This window comes from Sphaerodactylus townsendi, linkage group LG04 (genome assembly GCF_021028975.2).
Source record: "Sphaerodactylus townsendi isolate TG3544 linkage group LG04, MPM_Stown_v2.3, whole genome shotgun sequence".
In the NCBI taxonomy this organism is placed as follows: domain Eukaryota; kingdom Metazoa; phylum Chordata; class Lepidosauria; order Squamata; family Sphaerodactylidae; genus Sphaerodactylus; species Sphaerodactylus townsendi.
In genome coordinates this window covers 139,138,852-139,157,684 of record NC_059428.1, presented here as the reverse complement: position 1 = coordinate 139,157,684, position 18,833 = coordinate 139,138,852, and the positions used below count along the sequence as shown (strand labels likewise).

The 18,833-nt window shown below is 51.1% G+C and overlaps 1 protein-coding gene across 2 annotated transcripts in view; it reads right to left on the bottom strand.

Moving 5' to 3' along the window:
• MYH11 (myosin heavy chain 11) overlaps positions 1-18,833 on the bottom strand; it is a 93,323-nt gene that overhangs the window by 55,089 nt on the left and 19,401 nt on the right. For both annotated transcript variants that reach the window (XM_048493654.1, XM_048493655.1), the window contains exons 4-5: positions 8,189-8,216; positions 1,989-2,091 (exon numbers count right to left, since the gene is read on the bottom strand). In XM_048493654.1, the coding sequence (XP_048349611.1) occupies positions 1,989-2,091; positions 8,189-8,216 (131 nt within the window). The remainder of the gene's footprint in view (positions 1-1,988; positions 2,092-8,188; positions 8,217-18,833) is intronic.

Below are 18,833 nucleotides of genomic sequence, written 5' to 3'. Positions count from 1 at the left end.
TTTGGCCACAGACCCCACGGCTCAGTGGCAGAGCATCTTACAGGCATGCAGGAGACCCCACGCTCACCCTCCAGCACCTCTCAGGTCACACAAAGCTGCCTGCTGCCGAATCAGGGCTGCCAAAGCCAGTGTTGTCTATTCAGGACTGGTGCCCTCTCGCCTGGCCCTTGAAACTCCATGCCAGGCAGGCACTGGCTCTGCCACTCAGTCACGGCCTCCCCTAATTAAAGGATCAGGTGGAAGGTCGTGTGAAAGACCTGAGGCCAGAGGTGGGATCCAGCAGGTTCTCACCAGTTCCCGAGAGTGGGTTACTAATTATTGGTGTGTGCCGAGAGGGGGTTACTAATTGGGTCCGCTTTTCCATCTCCACGCCCTCACCTCCCCGAGAGCCATACTGCCTTTGAACGTGAAGGTTCCATATAGCAATTGCGACTAATAATGTAACTCCCTGAACTGGGGTAATCCCTTTCAGATACTGCAATTCATTGATTCTCAGCCTTTCGTACATTTTATCTCACCTGTCTCACCAGGTTTGCCTAGGTACGCCTCTGCCCCCTTTGCTGAGGGGGGGCTGGCGAGGGAACCTGTTACTAAAATTTTTGGATCCCATCACTGCCTGAGGCCCTGGAGAGCGGCTGCCAGTCTGAGCAGGCAACACAGACTTTAATGGCCGTGTACAGTATAAGGTACATCATGTATTTGTCTGTTCACCGCCCTGAGCCCTTCGGGGGAGGGCGGTTTATAAATATAATAAATAATAATAATAATAATAATGTATTCACACCTGCTCACGTGAGCTCTGCCATGAGCTGCAGCCATGAGCACAGGTGGCTTTAAAGGGGCTCAGTTTGTCCAGGGGCACCTTTAAGACCAACAAACTTTTATCCTTGGGCAGAAGCTTTAATGTGCGCACACACGTCTCCAGTGACACGCACAGAGAGACAGATGGAGCAGGGTTCCATCAGGAGCTACTGGGCCTGGCAACAGAGGCCTACGGCCTATAGCAGTGGTGGCGAACCTTTGGCACTCCAGATGTTATGGACTACAATTTCCATCAGCCCCTGCCAGCATGGCCAATTGGCCATGTTGGCAGGGGCTGATGGGAATTGTAGTCCATAACATCTGGAGTGCCAAAGGTTCGCCACCACAGGCCTATAGGGACATGAATGTCCCCGGGCGCATGCCTTTCAGACATGTGAGGGGGATGCCGGGTGCCCCCCACGTGACAAAACGGCATGTGCCCCACTGAGCCTTACCCCCGGGCTCCGTGCAGGCCAGCTTTTGCCCTCCCCAGGCCCTCGGGACAGCAGGAGTCTGCCTGCAGAGAAGCGGGGGGGAGGTGTTGGTCTGAATCCCATCCACGAGCGCAGGGGGGCGCCCTGGGGAGGTGTTGCCCTCGGGCCCCATTTCCCCTCGATATGCTTTTGCCCGGCGAACAAAAGGAACCTCCATATAAAGAGGGAGCGAACCTCTGGACTGCATGGCTGGAATTCACTGCTCTGTTTGCTAGCCCTCTAAGAACAGATGTTTTGGCTGCTATGTGAAGCAGGACGCTGGCTTCGATGGACCCTGGTCTGGTCCAGTTGGGCTCTGCGGATATTTGTATGTTCTCTGAAGGGTCCCCGTGCAAGAATTCATTTCCCTGGTGCTGTCAACATCTCTGAAAGGTGCCAAGGCAAGGTGAGCGCCCCCCACCCTCCCGTCCCTGCAGGGGCGGTGCCAGCGGTCCCTGCAGAGGAGCCACATATGGAAAGCTATGAGCTCTGCAGGAACGGCACTGAGCTTGCCCTGAAGGAGAGAGGGGGATTTGTCAAACAAAGCGGGTTTTTTCCATAAACACTTGAGCAGTGACATATCTGTGCCTTCTCAATACTATGCCAGCTATTTGGCAAGGATGAGCGTTTCGCGGAGTGGCTGTCCTGACATCGCCGGAGGAAACATGGAAAATGTTGAGCAGGAAGAGGGTCGCGGGGGAAGGGGCCACTCACCGTGATGCTCACGTCTTTCTTGCCCTTGTGGGAGGAGGCCACGACGGCTAAGTACTGGATCACCTTCTTGGTGTTTTCTGTTTTGCCGGCCCCCGATTCTCCCCTGCAAAGCCAAGGAGAAAAAGAACAGTGGTGATCATGGGGTGGAGCACGGAGGGCTTCCCCGCTTCCTTATACAAGTTCTTGACAGCCAAGGAGAAACAAAACCCCTTCCTGACCTCAACTGTCCCCAAGAGAAGAACCAGAGCCCATGTCCGGCAGCCAGCGTCCAGGATAAATGGGTGGGTCAGAACCAACTCTCGATGGGGGCTGGTGCGCCCACGTAGCCTGCTCTGTGTCATACTTACAGATTGATATGTAGACGGCGTCTGTCTCTTGCTTTCCTCTATTCCTCTTCTGATGTTTATTGCTTGATAAGAAATGCAGATAACTAGGCAAGACCCTGAGAAACCCCCTGCCCTCGGGCAACAGGGTATGCCCCTTGCACCGCAGGGGGGAGGTTTCACAGGTGGCCTAACTTTCTCCCTTCTGCGTCCTTGAGATGCCTAAACAATCCTTTTCACAGGTCTCCAAGACTGGCTTTCTCAAGCTAGGGACTACTGACATACTGCGGGGGGAGGGGGGCGGACTATGGCGCTTCAGATGTTCATGGACTACAATTCCCTTTATTCTTTTATTTATGCCAATAAAAGGTGAATGATGATGATGACTACAATTCCCATCAGCCCCATTAGCAGAGGCTGATGGGAATTGTAGTCCATGAACATCTGAAGTGCCAGAGTTGGACACCCCTGCCTTACTGCCTTACACCCCTGCCAGATCCCACCGTGGCCTCCTGCAGCAGTGAGCAGACGGACAGGACCTTTGGTGGAAAGGGCAAAGACTTAACCCGGAGGATTCAGGCAAGCCCAGATTTCGACTGTCGAAGGCTTTCATGGCCAGAATCGCTAGGGTGCTGTGGGTTTTCCGGGTTGTATGGCTGTGTTCCAGTAGCATTTTCTCCTGACGTTTTGCCTGCATCTGTGGCTGGCATCAGGTGAAACGTCAGCAATAAATGCTACTGGAACACAGCCACACAACCGGGAAAACCCACAATACCCCAGATATAGATTGTTGCCCTCTGCCAGACTTACTGTCTACCCCTTGTCTCCCTTTCCAAGATGGACCCTGGAATGTCACTGGAGGTGCCAGATACATTTGCTTGGGAAGAGAAATATGTCACGGGGAAGATCACGCAGCAAAGTTTGCACAAATCAGACTCAGGGTCCTTTAAGGTTGAAGCTCTTCCACGGAGCACATTTTCTTTTCCTAATTAGGAGGTGTGTTTTTCTCTAGCATTGATGAATGGGCATGAAAGAAACTTTTTAAAAAATAGATGGCCGTAAGTTGTGGAACAAGGCCCAAACCTTAAAAGGCCAGGTCAGGTTTTCCCGTTAGAGCGAATGAATTCACCCCGCAGTGCTGTGATAAAGTTCCCCTCGATTCCCAGAGGCTTAGAAATAAAAACAGGCACAAGAGAGGCCTACAAAATTATGCACAGAAAACTGGGCAAAGTTTTCTCATCATGACACTAGATCTGTGGATCACCCAAAGAAAACTGCCCGGGCTGCTTTGAATGATGGCACTTCTACATATACATTGCCCTGTGGAACTCAGCTCCACTGGATGTGATGAATGGTGGGGGCAGCTTCAAATCTCCCTCCTGCCAAGTTTCAGGGAAGTCAGCCGCTCTCAACCTCAACGCCTACCCCCACCAATGGGCATTATGGGGATAATACTCTCTTGCGGGGTGTCACACAGACTCTGTCCTCGCGCACGTGAGGTGCTTTGAATGGCAACAGGAACCATTATTAGCAGCTGTTTAGGAAATTGTTCTGGGGGTTCGGGAGGGATCAACCAAATGGATGGTTGAGAGGCCTACATTAGCTAAATAGAACCTCCATATTCAGAAGCAGTATACCTCTGATTAGCAAATAATAATACCGTAGAGGGGGACTTCATGGGCTGAGTGAGCCCATTCCAGAGTGAGACTGCAGAGCCCGACAGCCACGGCCAGCTCCACCTGGGCCCCAAGCTGAAACTTCTCCATGTTTTATTGATAAAAATTAAGTGTTCTGGGAATGGCTCCAGACTAAACATGCCTGTTGGAAGACATTTGCGCAGAAAGCTTCCCAATAAATCTACTTTGCGTCTTCCCTTTTTCAAAAGGCCGAGATTAGCCTTTTTAAACAAAACGGGACCTCGGAGACTTTGAACTTCTTTTTCTCGGGCCGTTTTCCTGTGACGGCATCCAAAGACAGGAACGGCTCGCATCATGTGCCACACAGGACAACGCCGCCCTTCACCCTGCCGAAATTTTGGAAACAGAGCGGGTTGAGCATTCAACATGGCCAGCCAAGGTCAGTCTGAGGAGCCCTGCTGTGTTGGCTCCTCCTAGCCCAGTGTTGAACAGCAAAAGGCCCTGGAGAAGCTCCCAAGCCTTTTGCAACCAGTTTTCAGAGGTAGACTACCTCTAGAAAGGGAAGCTCCCCACAGATGGTTTCCTTCTGGGGTGTCCTAGAAAATAAAGGGCTGCTCTAAACTAAGGTGACCAGATTTTCACCTTTTTGACGCGGTGTGCATGCGCCCCTGCACTGCCTTCTGGGGCGCTCCCGTTTCCCGCCCGTAACAGGGTGGGAAACCGGGGAGCGCCCCAAAAGGCAGTGCACTCCTGCGGCCACGTGCGCGGGAGGCTGCCGCACTGCCTTCTGGGGCGCTCCCCTGTTTCCCGCCCTCTGACAGGGCAGGAAAAAGGGAGCGCCCCAGAAGGCAGTGCAGCAGCCTTCCAAAAATGGGGAGAATTAAAAAACCCCACGGGACACGGGACAAATTGCTCAAAAGTGGGACTGTCCCGCCAAAAGCGGGATGTCTGGTCACTTTGCTCTAAACTGCCCTTTTCCACAGGTTCAGAAGCAAAAGCAAGTGGCCGGGCAAACCCACCCGCCTTTCCAGGAGCTGGCAACCAAACGTGGAGACAGCAACCAAGGGGCACAGGGGGAAGAGAAGGAATGGGGCCTCAGTTGACTGAGTTGGGGATTGGGAGCAGAAGCCAAAGATGGGTTTCAAAGGTGGTGCCAGATGCGGGTCAAGTGGGGGAGGCTGGCACACTGGAGTTGAGAGAGAGAGAACAGAAGACGACTTTTGTGGAGATGAGGGGAGTATAATTTTATTATTTTATTTACTTCATTGATAGCCGGCCTTTCTCCCCAGTGAGGACTCAAAGCAGCCAATAGTGTTTCTCTCTGCTCCATTTTATCCTCCCTACAACCCTGCGAGGTTGGTTAACCAGAGTGCTCAAAATTTGACTGGCTCAAAGTCCCTGAGCAAAGCTTCCCAGCTCCGGCAGCAGCCTGGAGAGACACTGGGTCAAGTGAGACCCGGGTCTGACAGGACTGAGCACCATTTCACAGGGCCTGTGAGACTGAGCTATTCTGCTGGGCTTATGGTTGAGGCAGCAACTGTGACCACTAGTGGGACCCCACACCTTTTTCCTTTATGATGAGCTTATGGGATATAGCTTCAAAATTATTAGCCCGTCGGAATCAATAGTGCCGTGTTTCAAGCAAAATGCTTATAGTTTTATGGATTTTATTGGATTTTTATGGTTGGAAACTGCCCCAAGTCCCCAAGAGGAAAGGTGGCCTATGAAGTAAATGATATAAATGACAAATAAATAATTCCATTATATAAAGACCTAACCATATTTTTTCCCAGAAGACTGCGGGTGAAAGTCTGAAGGTTGGAGGAAGTTGGGGGAAGCCTGAGCAGTGCTTCTCGCTGGGTAGAGGGGCTGGCAACGGCACCCCCTGAGGAGGCTGTTTGGGGGGGAGGCCTCTAGCTGAGGCCGTGAGAGCGGGGCTGTGTGTGCAGGGTGGTGGGGGGGCTCACCATGCCAGCTACCAATAATGGTGCTGGGGGAGAGAGAGAGAGTTGGAGTCAGGGCAGAAAGGGATTGAGGGCTTGGGAGAGAAGGAGCTAGGGGAGGTGTCCGGACAGAGAAAACCAAGGACGTAGGTAAGGGGGGGTGTTCTTAGGTTCAACCCCCCCCCCCCCTCATTACATGTCCGAAGCTCTGCCCCCCCCCCCCCCCGTTGGTGTTTTTTTGTATTTTTAGTGAGGTTTTTTTGGTTTTTGGCCTGCAGGGGGCGTTGGTTTTAGGCTAGCAGCACCAAAATTTCAGGGATTTGTTGGGTGACTCTCCTGATGATATCCCCCAGGTTTGGTGGGGTTTAGTTCAGGGGGTCCAAAGTTACTGACTCCCAAAGGGGGTGCCCCATGCCCCATTGTTTCCAATGGGAGCTAATATGAGATGGGGGCTACATATTTGAGGGTCCATAACTTTGACTCCCATGAACCAAACTTCTCCAAACCTGGCTGGTATAATCAGGAGAGTCTCCTACTGATACCACTCAGGTTTTGTGAAGTTTTGTCAAAGGGATCCAAAGCTATGGACTCCCAAAGGGGGTGCCCCATCCTCCATTGTTTCCAATGGGAGCTAATAGGAGATGAGGGCTACACCTTTGAGGGACCATAACTTTGGCCCCCAAGAACCAAACTTCACCAAACCTGGGTGGTATCATCAGGAGAGTCTCCTATTGATACCACTGAGGTTTTGTGAAGTTTGGTCAAGGGGGTCCAAATTTATGGACTCCCAAAGGGGGTGCCCTCATCCCCCATTGTTTCCAATGGGAGCTAATAGGAGATGAAAGCTACACATTTGAGGGTCCATAACTTTGGCCCCCATGAGCCAAACTTCACCAACACTGGGTGGTATAAGCAGGAGGGTTTCCTAAAGATACCTGAAATTTTGGTGCTGCTAGCTTAACAATTGCACCCCTGACAGCAGGCACCCCCCAAATTTCCCCAGATTTAAATCCACCCCTTCAGCATGGATTTAAAGGGAGAATCTGAGATCCCCACTTTAAACCTTGAAAGTGATGCTGTTTCAGGGTGGGGGATAATCCACCCCAAAACAGCATCACTTTCAATGTTGTTTTAATTCGGAACCCCAGATTCTCCCTTTAAGGTGGATTTAAAAGGAGAATCTGGGCTCCCTAGTTTAAACACCATTGAAAGTTATGCTGTTTGGGGATGGATTCCAGCATCACAGCGGCCGCCCATTGGGGGGGGGGGGCGCACCGGGCTCCATTTTGCACCGGGCTCCATTTTCCTTAGCTATGCCTCTGCCTGGAGTGGAGGGCAGAAAGAACTGCTGGCTGGGAGCCCAGCCAGTTGGGGGGGGGGGAGTCTGCCGGCCCCGACCTCGGACAGCTGCTTTTATAAGCACTGAGGCTAGGGGGCGGGGCTTGGGGAGGCATGGCCACACCCCTAGAGATGGGTGGGGGCGTGGCCCCGCCCCCCAAATTCCCCATACAAAAATCCATACCTTCGTCCCTGGAGAGAACGGAAGCTGGGCTAGGGGGGCAGAAAGATTTTGGGTAGGAGAAGAGAAAGAGAGAGCTCCAATATGTGGGCAGAAAGAGGGAGATGGGGTAGGAGCCAGAAAGAGAAGAGTAAAAGAAGAGGCAACTGGGGGAAGAGGAAGGGGCGGAGAGGAAGGGGGAGAACAGAAGGAAAAAGGGGGGGATGCCCTCTCTCCACAATTTTCTTGTGGGCCCCCACTTGCTACAGCCTGTTGTATTGTCTTTCACACAATAGCCTTTAGTGCTACTAAACAATAAATTCCACAGCAGAGGGAGGATTTTAACCCAGATTCTAGTCCCACTAGCTCTAACCACTAGGCCACACAGGCTCACTCATTTTGGCTTTTCTCCGAGGAATGCTCTGCAGCATTTTTTAGCTTTGCAACCATCCTGGGACGGCCATGGGAGGAGTTGGATGCAGACCTCCCTGGTCCACGCCTGGTCCAGCCATTGTCCCGAATCCAAAAACATCCAGTTTTAAAAGCTGGAGGCCAAAGATACCAAAAAGCATACTTTATTAATCTGCTTATGCCAATAAAGGCTTCTATTACTACTAGAGGCCAGAGATCATTTCACATCAGAGTTTGCTTTTGCAGTGTGTGTGGACAGCCATGCAGAGCCTGCACAGGCCTCTTGTGAAAGTGGGGAAACGCACACCTGGCGCACCTTTTGCTACTTTAAGGCAGGCCAAAAAGGGGTGGGGGGAGAAGAGGGGCTGGCCAGCAGGGTTCTACTCACGTGCACAAGATGGACTGATCTTCTCGATCTGCAAGCAAAGAAGACAGCTGTTAGAGGCTGGGCTGTTTGATGCATTCAAATGCCTTTACAAATACCCTGGCTGGCCCATGAGACCCTGCTCTGGTCTAAGGAGTTCCAAAAGGCGTGCCTGATACGACACTGCATTGAAAGAGAAGGCAGTCATCAAATAAAAAGCACAAGCCCCTGCAAGGTACCAAAAGCCAGGAAGAGAAAGCCAGAACAGAATTGCAAGCCACCAGATTCAACTGTTTCTGCTTTGAAAAACATTCTCACTCTGCAATTGTCTGTACCAAACCTCACAGGCCAGGCCAGGCCGGGTGGGGGGAGGTGGGCAGGGCTGCACTGGTGAGCTCCTTGTGAGTGGTGGGGCAGGCAGTTCTCAAGGGATCCACATGGTTATATGGCAGGGGCAGAGCAAGGGGGAACTGTGCCCGGGGCGCGTGTGCTCTCTGCGCCCCTGCTGCTACGCCGCTCGCCCTGGAACGCCCCCAGGACACCACACTATGCCCCTGCTCCAGGGCATGCCCGAGGCTTGCCCCAGAAGGGATGGGACCCAGGCTCTCCCGGGCACCCCTGCCCTGTTCTCTCCCTCCCCCCCATTCCCCCTGTATTCCAGGCTTTGAAGAGTAGCTTTGGCTTCAGCAGGAGGGGAAAATTCCCTCCCCCGCCTCGTGCCCCCAGCTTCCTTCCCAAAGACCAGCAAGCTCTGCATCGTCACAAGCCAGCATCGGATGGCTGATCCCAAGGAGCGACAGCCGGACCATAAAAGGAGAAAGTGGGCCAAAGCAAGGACCGGACACCCTCGGCTTGCAACATCTGCACAGTTTATGACAGGTCAAGCTCCCAAAAGGATTTGTATGCTGCCAGTGCCAGCAGTCGGAGAGAGAACGCAGCAGGGACGGGACTGTGCCCCCCCCCCCACTACTCATCAAACCCACAAAATTGCAATGGGGAGGGGAGGAATGAGCGGGCACAGCCACGTGCGGCTGCAGATGGTCATTTTCTGGGCCAGAGGACTCTTTGGACAGAGGGGAGTCGGCAGACCCTCCATGCAGGCAGGAGAAAATCATGCTCTGCCCCAGCATCTGGTCCAGCAGGTCTCAAATGGCTCTTCTAGCTAACTCCGGGAGGCATCTGCGTTTCTCTCTTCCCCACTGTTATCTTAGTGACAACCCTGTCAGGTAGGACATAGTGAATATGACTGCCCTGAGCGCACCCCCAGCGGGGAACTGAAGCCAAGCCTTCTCAGTCCCAGCCACCGCTCTAGCACTGCACAACTCTTGCTCCAGGGCACAGGTGTCAAACTCGCGGCCCTCCAGATGTTCATGAACTACAGTTCCCATCAGCCCTTGCCAGTATAGCCAATGCTCATGTTGGGAGGGACTGATGGGAATTGTAGTTCATGAACATCTGGAGGGCCGCGAGTTTGACACCCCTGCTCCAGGTTATTTTGCCACATGTGACGCAGCACACCCTTGGCCTTTCGTGTCAAGTGAAAACATCTGATCCCTCATGCTCATCACTGGAGTCCCATGGAGACCTGCGGGTGGGAAGTCACCATCCCTGGGAAGTCACCCTGTGCAGAGCTTTCTTTTCACTGAGCACCAGCACAAACTCAGCATTTCCCCACCGAGGAGGGTGGGTGGGTGGGTCCCATTTACACCATGAATTGGTCATCCGTCGAATCAAGGCAGTTTCCATGCAGATACGGATCTCTGCACAGATCTCCCTGGTTCTGCACTGCGCAGACACATTTGCAGCGGCAGCAGGACGCTCACATAGCAATTCCTCCTCTACGTCCCTGGCTTCATCATCTCTCCTCCCTGGTGGTCTCCAGTTCCTTCTCTTCAACAAGAAGGATTTTTTAAAAAAAATTGGGAATAGCCAGAGGTGGGATCCAGCAGGTTCTCACAGGTTCCTGAGAGTAGGTTACTAATTATTTGTGTGTGCCGAGAGGGGGTTACTCATTGGTGATTTTGCCACGTGATTCTTGCCTTAGTCACGCCCCTCCTCATCAGTGGCGTGCAGAACTTGAAGCAGTCTAGCAGGAGGTGCACCGGCGTGCGTAGCAGCCTGCGCCTGCGTGCATTCGTTTCTTGCCCAAGGACCGGCGCAGCGGCTGTGTCCTTGCCACAGCCCCGCCCAGGAATGCCCCGCCCCCAGAATGCCCGGCCACGCCCCCAGAATGCCCAGCCCAGCCCCATTGGCGCTACGCCACAGTTTGAATCCCACCCCATGGGAACCTGTGCATAAAATTTTTGGATCCCACCACTGGGAATAGCTAGATCTCTTTAGCATTATAACAATTTATGGCCGCAAAACACATGGTCACAGCTTTCTTCCCCCATGTTTATGAAGTCTCTGGCCCTTTTCATTGCAGAGTTAAAATGGAAAAGAGAGAGCCTGCACATTTACCTTTATAAATCTGCAATTACAAGGGATAAAGACTTACTTCTGGGGAAAATGTTGTCCATTATGGCAACAGGTTGTTATTATTTCTGGTTATTGTTTCTTAAGTTGTGTGCGTGCGTAAACACCACTGTTGAATGAGGGGAAAAGGACAGCTGAGGGCTAAGGCAAAGAAAACGGCACAAATTTTGGTGGGATCTGCACATGATGTCCAAAGGTGCACTAACTGCACTCTTTTATTAGAACAAGAAAACAAGTTTAGAAAAGACTGCGGTGGGGGGAAAACACAGGGTGTCACCTAGAGGTTTTCCCAAAACAGCAGTTATAAATAAAGATTCCAAGATGGAGCAAAACATTCATGTTGAAACAGCCAAGCAATAGCCAGTCTTGCATGTGTGAACGGGCTGACCCGGTTTGGAATGTGCTGCTCTTCATTTTCAACAGCAGTTCTAAACCAAACTAGTTCCTTATGCTCATCCTCAAAACAACCTGGTGAGGTGTTTCAAGAGACCCATTTCACAGACAGGAAACTGAGGCCAAGAGGGAACCAGCTGGCCAACGCTCAGGGCGAGGTCTCTGTCCCCTCCCCTTTTGGATGTGCGCAGATTCAATATTTTTACCGTTCAGGGATCTTTCTTGCACACAGGGAAAGGCATCTGACTCGCAGGCTCTCAAGGGATTTGCTATTAATACTTAGTTTTTCCAAAAAAGAAAAGAAAGAATCCTGGATGCTATTTAGGCTTCAAGGCAGGGATACAGACAAGATTTCTCTACCCTCTGGGGGCAACGACCAAAATCTCCCAAGGAAGAACCATCAACTCTGACCAGCAGTCCGGAAATGCAAAGTTCTGCTTACTCTGAATTTTGAGACTTTTGGTCCACAGGGGCTGGGTTATCCTGGGACTTTATAAAGGGTCAGCAAGCAAAGTGACCCCTGCAATTATCAGTTCTGATCTGGCCAGCAGTAACAATGGGCAGAGTCCTACCCATTGCCTCAGATTGCCCCTGGCTACCAATAGCCCTCCTTTTTGACTTGCTCAGAAGCAGTGGCGCACAGTTCATACCAACAAGGACCCATCTCCAGGGAGAAAGCAAAACATAAGGTTGTGACTTGGGGCAAAAGTCTTCAGTACTTAGGGCCCGATCTGGAGCACAGTGAACAGGGCTGGGCTATAAAGAAGCAAGGCTAGCTTGGATTTTGGATGGTCAAGTGCAGAAGGGAACTTTTGCAAGGGAGGCCCAGAAATCAGAATTTAAGGGACCTAAATATGGATCATCAAGGAGTTGCTGCTGTCATCTGCAACAGCAGTGGAATGTGTGTTTTTCAGGCTGAGGATATGAGTAGCTACACCTGCAGGAAGTGGAAGTTGGGGCGATTCCACACACGAGTAAAATAGGTTCGACCCAGTTCCCTGAGAAGGGTACTAACCTAGGTCGAAGCCATTGTTGTTCCCCACTGCAACCAGCTTGATCCCAGCTCAGAGGGCGGAATCATCCTGTGCCTCTTCGCCGCTCTGTTCCAATTGGCTACTGTTCTACGGCCACGTTCTGTCTATCCCCCAATAACATCGTTATAAAAAAACTGCCACAGGAATGGAGGGACGAAGGTGGCGTTTTTTGACTGGCCAGCTGTACGCATGCCCGAAATACTCAGCTGTGATTGGCTGAATGGGAGACTCCTGGCACCAGAGATTCCGCACTTTACTGGAATCGAGCTGAGTTCGAGCGTGGTTCCCTGAAAAAGCAGTAGTTCCCAACTGGAGTCGGAAATTTGACCATTACACGGGGTGAAGCTGGCACAAAACCACGTTGATCCCAGTGGTTGTGCGGAGCACTTAGGTCGAACGCAGCTTGAACTTAGGTCGATAACACAAGTGCGGAATCGACCTTGGTTACTTTGTTTGAAGAGAAGGTACAGCAGCTTGAAACACAAGTATCTACACTTCAGCACATTAAGAAGAAAGAGAGTTTCCTGGACAGAATGGAGCAGACGGCGCTGGGTGGAGAACACACCAGGGACATCTCTGAGGAGGATGGCAGCTCTCAAACAGAGGAGGAGAAATGTAACCCATAGAAGCAGAAGGACCAGGGGAGCATTCTGTGAATGTGAAACTACAGAATCGTTTTGAGGTTCTCCCCCTTCTCGGTGAGGATAAGGAACAGGCACAGGAGGAACAGACTCAGCTCTCAGAGAATGCACAAGTGACAGAAGGTTCAACACATGAAATGTCACCTGCAAAATCCCAGAGGAGACCTGTGGTGGTAGAAGGAAACTCCCTGCTAAGGGGGACAGAAGCAGCAATTTGCAGGCCTGACAAGATGTCTCGAGAGGTGGGCTGTCTCCCTGGGGCAAAAATCCGTGATCTCACAGAGAGGCTGAGAAGACTTGCCAAGCCCATGACCATTAACCCTTCCTTTTAATCCACGTCAGAACAAATGGCACTGCTGGATGTAGCCCTTGGAACCTCAGAAAGGATTTGGGGGGCCTTGGGAGGAAGCTGAAGGAACTGGATGCCCAGGTGGTCATTTCATCTCTACTTCCAGTTGGAGGACATGGGCCCAGGCAGGAAGGAAGGATAGTGGAGATGAACAACTGGCTCCGCAGGTGGTGCCGCCGGGAACGTTTTGCCTTCTTGGACCATGGTCTGCAGTTTCATGCAGAGGGACTACTGGCAAGGGATGAGTTATATCCCTTCCCAGTAGAGCATTTTTGCCAGGAGATTGACAAACCTTATCAGGAGGGCTTTAAACTGAGTTAAGTGGGGGAGGGAGACAATATTCAAGTGGGAAGTTCACCTAGCACTAGAGAAAATAGGCTGGAGGTTATAGAGAGAACTGAGCGTATCGTTCAAAAACTCAGCAGTGAGGGGGATAGAACCTTAAATAAGCATCCACGGGGCATGAACCAAAGCCTTAGATGTCTCTAAACTAATGCACAGAGCATGGCTGAAACAGGATGAACTGGAACTCTTAACACGGCATAATAAATATGATATGATAGACATCACTGAAACCGGGTGGGATGAATCTCATGACTGGAATGTAAGAATTGAGGGGTACAACCTATTCCAGAGAAACAGATCAACTAGGAAAGGTGGAGGAGTAGCACTGCACGTCACGGATGATGACACCTGTGAGCAGGTCCATGACTTAAATCCTGAGAACCAGGTTGAGAGTGTCTGGGTAAAAAGGGGGAGAAAACAACAGTGATCTCATTGTGGGGGGGTCTATTACAGACCCCCAAGCCAGACTGAAGAGTTGGATGATGCCTTCCTGGATCAGAGGACCAAACTTTCACAAAGAAGAGAAACAGCAGTAATGGGAGATTTCAATTATCCAGATATTTGCTCTGCCAAGACGATCAGGTCCAACAGTTTCCTTGCTTGCCTTGCAGACAGTTTCATGGTCCAGAAGAGGATCAGCTATTTTAGATCTGCTCCTAACCAACAATGATAACCTGATTAATGGAGCGGTAGGGTCCTTAGGTGGGAGTGACCATGTTCTCCTGGAGTTCGTTATACAGTGGAAAGAAGATGCCAAGTCTAGCCGGACACACGTTCTAGACTTTAAGAAAGCTGATTTCAGTAAAGAAACTACTGGGTGCGATCCTGTGGTTAAGAATACTAAAAGAGAAGGGAGTACAAGACGGATGGGAGTTTCTTAAAAGTGAGATACTGAAGGCACAATTTCAAACAGTTCCAATGAGGAGAAAAAAATGGGACGTGTCTAAAGAGACCAGGATGGATGTCTAAAGAACTCTCAAGTGAACTAAGATATAAAAGGGACATGTACAAGAAATGGAAAAGGGGGGAAATTACTAAAGAGGAATTCAAACAAATAGCCAAACATGTAGGGAGAAATTCAGAAAAGCTAAAGCTCACAATGAGCTCAAACTTGCCAGAGATGTTAAAAACAATAAAAGGGGCTTTTTGGGTTATGTCCATAGCAAAAGGAAGAAAAAGGATATGATAGGGGCACTGCGTGGAGAAGATGGTGAAATTCTAACAGGGGATAGAGAAGAGGCAGAAGTACTCAACACCTTCTTTGCCTCATTTTTTCCCCCAAAAGAAAAACAGTGCTCAACTGGGGGGAAATGGATCAGACGATGCAGTAGGGGAAATTCAGCACAGAATAAATAAAGAGCTAGTACAGGAATACCTGAATACTTTAAATGAATTCAAATCTCCAGGGTATCAAAAGAACTGGCAGAAGTAGTCTCAGAACCGCTTGCTATAATTTTTGGAGAACTCCTGGAGAACAGGAGAAGTCCCAGTGGACTGGAGGAGAGCTAACATCTTCAAAAAGATGGATGCAAACAACTAGTCAGGACGCCCAGTCAGCCTGATGTTAATACCAGGAAAGATTTTAGAGCAGATAATTAAGGAGACAGTTTCGCCTCCTGATGTTTCACCTGCATCTCAAATGCAGGCAAGACGTCAGGAAAAAATACTACTGGAACATGGCCATACAACTCGAAAAACCCACAACATCCTAGTGATTCTGGCCGTGAAAGCTTTTGACAATATATTTAAGAGCTGTTACTAGATATATTCTCTGTGGCTTTAGAGGGGGAAATTAGACAAATTCGTGACCATGAATCCATGACACCTAAATAGGCAGCTGTGGCGATCCCCCTCCCCCTCCTGTGGCTGCGGCTGACAAGCAGTCCCACCGTCCCTTTCCAAGGGGTTGTTCTCCTCGTCTGTGGCCCCGGTCTTTGGGGTGCTCGATGCGGTCAGCCGCCTAAACCACAGGGTGCCTTCCCCCCCCCAAAGGAGTGAGGGACCGCCCTCACTCTCTATGGGTCTCTCTTTACTGGCGTCCGGGGCTGGCCGTCCCCTTCCCGGTCAGCCTTTCTTCCCCCAAGACGCCTTCACACTCTCCTCTGCTCTCCCTTGCTCTTCTTCCTTCCGCTTCTCCACTCTCCCCCACTCCTCTTCCTTCTGCTTCTCCACTCTCCCCCACTCCTCTTCCTTCTGCTCCATTGCTCCCTCTTTCCCTGGTCCACCCCTTCTCCCCCACGACGCCTTCTCCACCCTCCTTCGGCTCCCGCACAACCCTCCCACGCCCTGTTGTGGCCAGCCTCGCCCTCCCGGCTGTCTTCGCCTTATAAAGGCTTCCTGGGTCTTCGGGGGCGTTCCCGGCCGCGCTGTCGTCCCGGCTGCACCCCGCTGATGGTGAAAGGAGCGGCAGCTGCTGGCCACGCCGCAGCTGCACCTGGGTGCGCCCGTCGCCCCCACCCTGCCGTCGGCGCTTCTGCTGCGGGTCGGGGCGTTGCGCCGGCCTGCTGCCGTCGCGCTGTCGGCCCCGCCTCCCGGCCAGTCAAGTCCGGGGCAAGCCGGTACAGCGACCCCCGGACAGCAGCATGCCTCAGAAGCCCAGATTTTGTGAGGCAATGGTGGGAGGGAGCCGTTGCTCATGGGCCTCCAAGAAGCATCTGGCTGGTAAATGTGAGATGAAACTGGATGGACAGGATGGCCCTTTGGGCTAAACCAGAGGTCTTCTTTTGTCTCCTTAAGGAAGGGCTCCTCTGGCTCAGGGGTAGACAATCTGCTTGTCACACCGAGGATCAATTCCTGGCTTCTCCAATTTAAAGAATTTGGCAGGAATGATGTGAAAGACCTCAAACCCCGGAGAGCGGCTTCCAGTCTGAGGTCAAATCCCCAATACTGTCTTAGCCAGGTTCCAGAACACAAACTAACCAGGTTTGAGGGACGACCTCCCCATTGCTTGCGTGGCAGATTCCGTTTCTGGCGCTCGTTCTCCCTGTTAATCCATGTTCCGGCAGGACCTGGTTGCAAGTGGCATAGACCCCATTAACACGGTTCAGAGCTGATCCGAGGGGAGGGATGAGGGTTGAAACCCTGACTTGTTTCCCGCCCTGACTCGGAATTGAGACCAACCAATCAGCGCTGCGATGGCGCTTTTTGCACACAGCCTTTCCTTGGTTTCGTTTCTGCTTTTGCGACTGGCCAGCAGAAGGGGACGCAAACGTTAAATGTGTAACTTTGAATCGATAATCGTTTACACAGGTAACGATTAACTGTTTGCACAGTTAATCGTTAAACTTTCACACAGTGGGGTTTTTTGATCACGCCCCTACAATGTATGTTTCCGCAGTGGGAAAAGGTCCCGCCCCATCAAGGCATGCCAGCCAATCAGGGGAGACCGGTGAAGCGAGCTCGCCTGGTAGTGGGGATTGCTAAGAGTTCTGCAACCGGGTGTGTCTGCTGTGTGCTCGCTGCAGTGGGGAAGGAGAAACTCCAATGAAGAGGACACCGTTTCACAACGAACAGGTTTGGAACTGCATAAAAATTTCAAGTGGGGATTCGACCTGAGTGACCTTGAAGGATGGATGGTTTGATTCAATGTCCGGCAGCTACACGCGCTCATGTGACAGGCCAGAACAGTCATTCATTGGAATAGCCAATAATGGAACATCCACATGCAGAGGCAGTATACCTCCAAGTGACACTTATTTGGGGGCAAACAACAAGAAAGGGCTATTGCCTTCATGCCCTGGCTGTGGGCCCTGGAGAGTAATCTTTTCAGCCACTGTGTGAAACAGAAAGTTGGATTTGATGGACTTTTGGTCCAACCTAGTGAGAGTCTTCAGATGGACCTTTGGCATTCTGGAGGGGATGGAAATTCTTGAGCTGGGATGCAGGAAGAAGGCAAACACCCTTGAACTTGTTCTGCCCTGCTGGGTTGATGGAAGGAAAAAGCTGAACTTCCCACAACAATCTCAGCAACTGTGACTGGGAGGAACAGTTCAGTAGACCAAACACAGAATCCGCTTTGCTCACACAGGCAGCAAAAATGTAATTCCGTTGTAAGCAATGCTGTGGATTGAGCCAATGGCTCAGCAGAAGCGGAAGATGTTTAGCTGTTGGCTTCGTCTTCTGTATTTGGATCCTCTTTCAAACTATTCAAAGCGTTTATATTTTTATGGCCCTGTTTGGTCTCCAGGTTGCAAATCTTGCTGATGGGCAAAACAAATAAGGACTGAACAGAAGCTTCGACATGATCCAGACCTCTCGGCTGTTTCCACATTAAACAGCTCCATCATTTCAGTATTAGAAGCCAGACTTCCTCCTTTTGTTATTAGCATTTTAAAAGCATCTTCACCTTGTCTATGTGAGCTCAACAACTCGTCTCTCCCAAATGCGTCAAAACCTCTTTGTTTTCTGGGAGGGACACTTCACTGTGCTTAAAGCCCCCAAAAGTAGAGAATAAACACAGTATTAATTCGCAGAGGAATCTTTCACTGTGATATTGCAAAAGAAACATTTCTGAGCATATCTGCTGAATGGAAAGTAGAAAATCCAGAGCACGAAAGCTGCCAGACTCCTCTACAAATAGGTTTGTTGTCTTACAGCAACTGAGGCAGCGTGTTGTTTCAGTGAGTGAGAGAAGCAGCGGGCAACTCTGCCGCCCTGTCTTTCTACCAGCCCTTTTATTGACAGTTACAGGTGGAAAAACAAACAGGGCATGCACGTGGGGGGAAGCACAACACAATGGACGGGGCAAAGAGCACAGGGGGATTTGAGCAGGGGAATTGGCATTTGCACGTGCACACTTTGGAGCCAGAGAGTCTTGCAACCTCAGCAGTTTCTCCGAAACTACACTTTGGAAGGAGAGGTCAGTCGGGGGAATGTGAGAGACCCTTTTCCGGCGGTGTGCCACCGTACTCGAGCGTTTCCCAGGCACTCAGGCCCTCCAACAAGGTTATTCTGAGGAAGGTCTGAACTGGGAATGGTCAAGGCAAAGCAAAAATACTCAGCCCAGCAGAGGCTGGTGGGGCACCAGAGAAGTGAATCATACAGAGATGCTACGGGCAACCTCCTCTGCAGATGGAACACAGGTTTTGGAGCAACCTTTAAGTAACTTATCTCAGAATGCCCACAGTGGGTCATGTTGGTTCTCCCAAGCAGGGTGCCATTATTGTTTGCAAACAGAAGCCCGCCTCTGAATTGAGAGATTGAGGGTTGGCCCATATAATTTAATGCCTCTCCCTCACTAACATGGGGCCCAAGTAAGTTTTTGAAAGTTGGGGGGGGGGGGTCATGCGGTAAAAACAAATCAGGCTAAAAAGTAAGGAAGGAGAGAAAAGGGGAGGGGAGGAAAGGGGAGGGGAAGTAGAAGGGGAAAGGAGGAGGGGGGAGGCCAGACATGATGGTAGAGTTGTAGCTGCCACAATCATACATGACGGAAG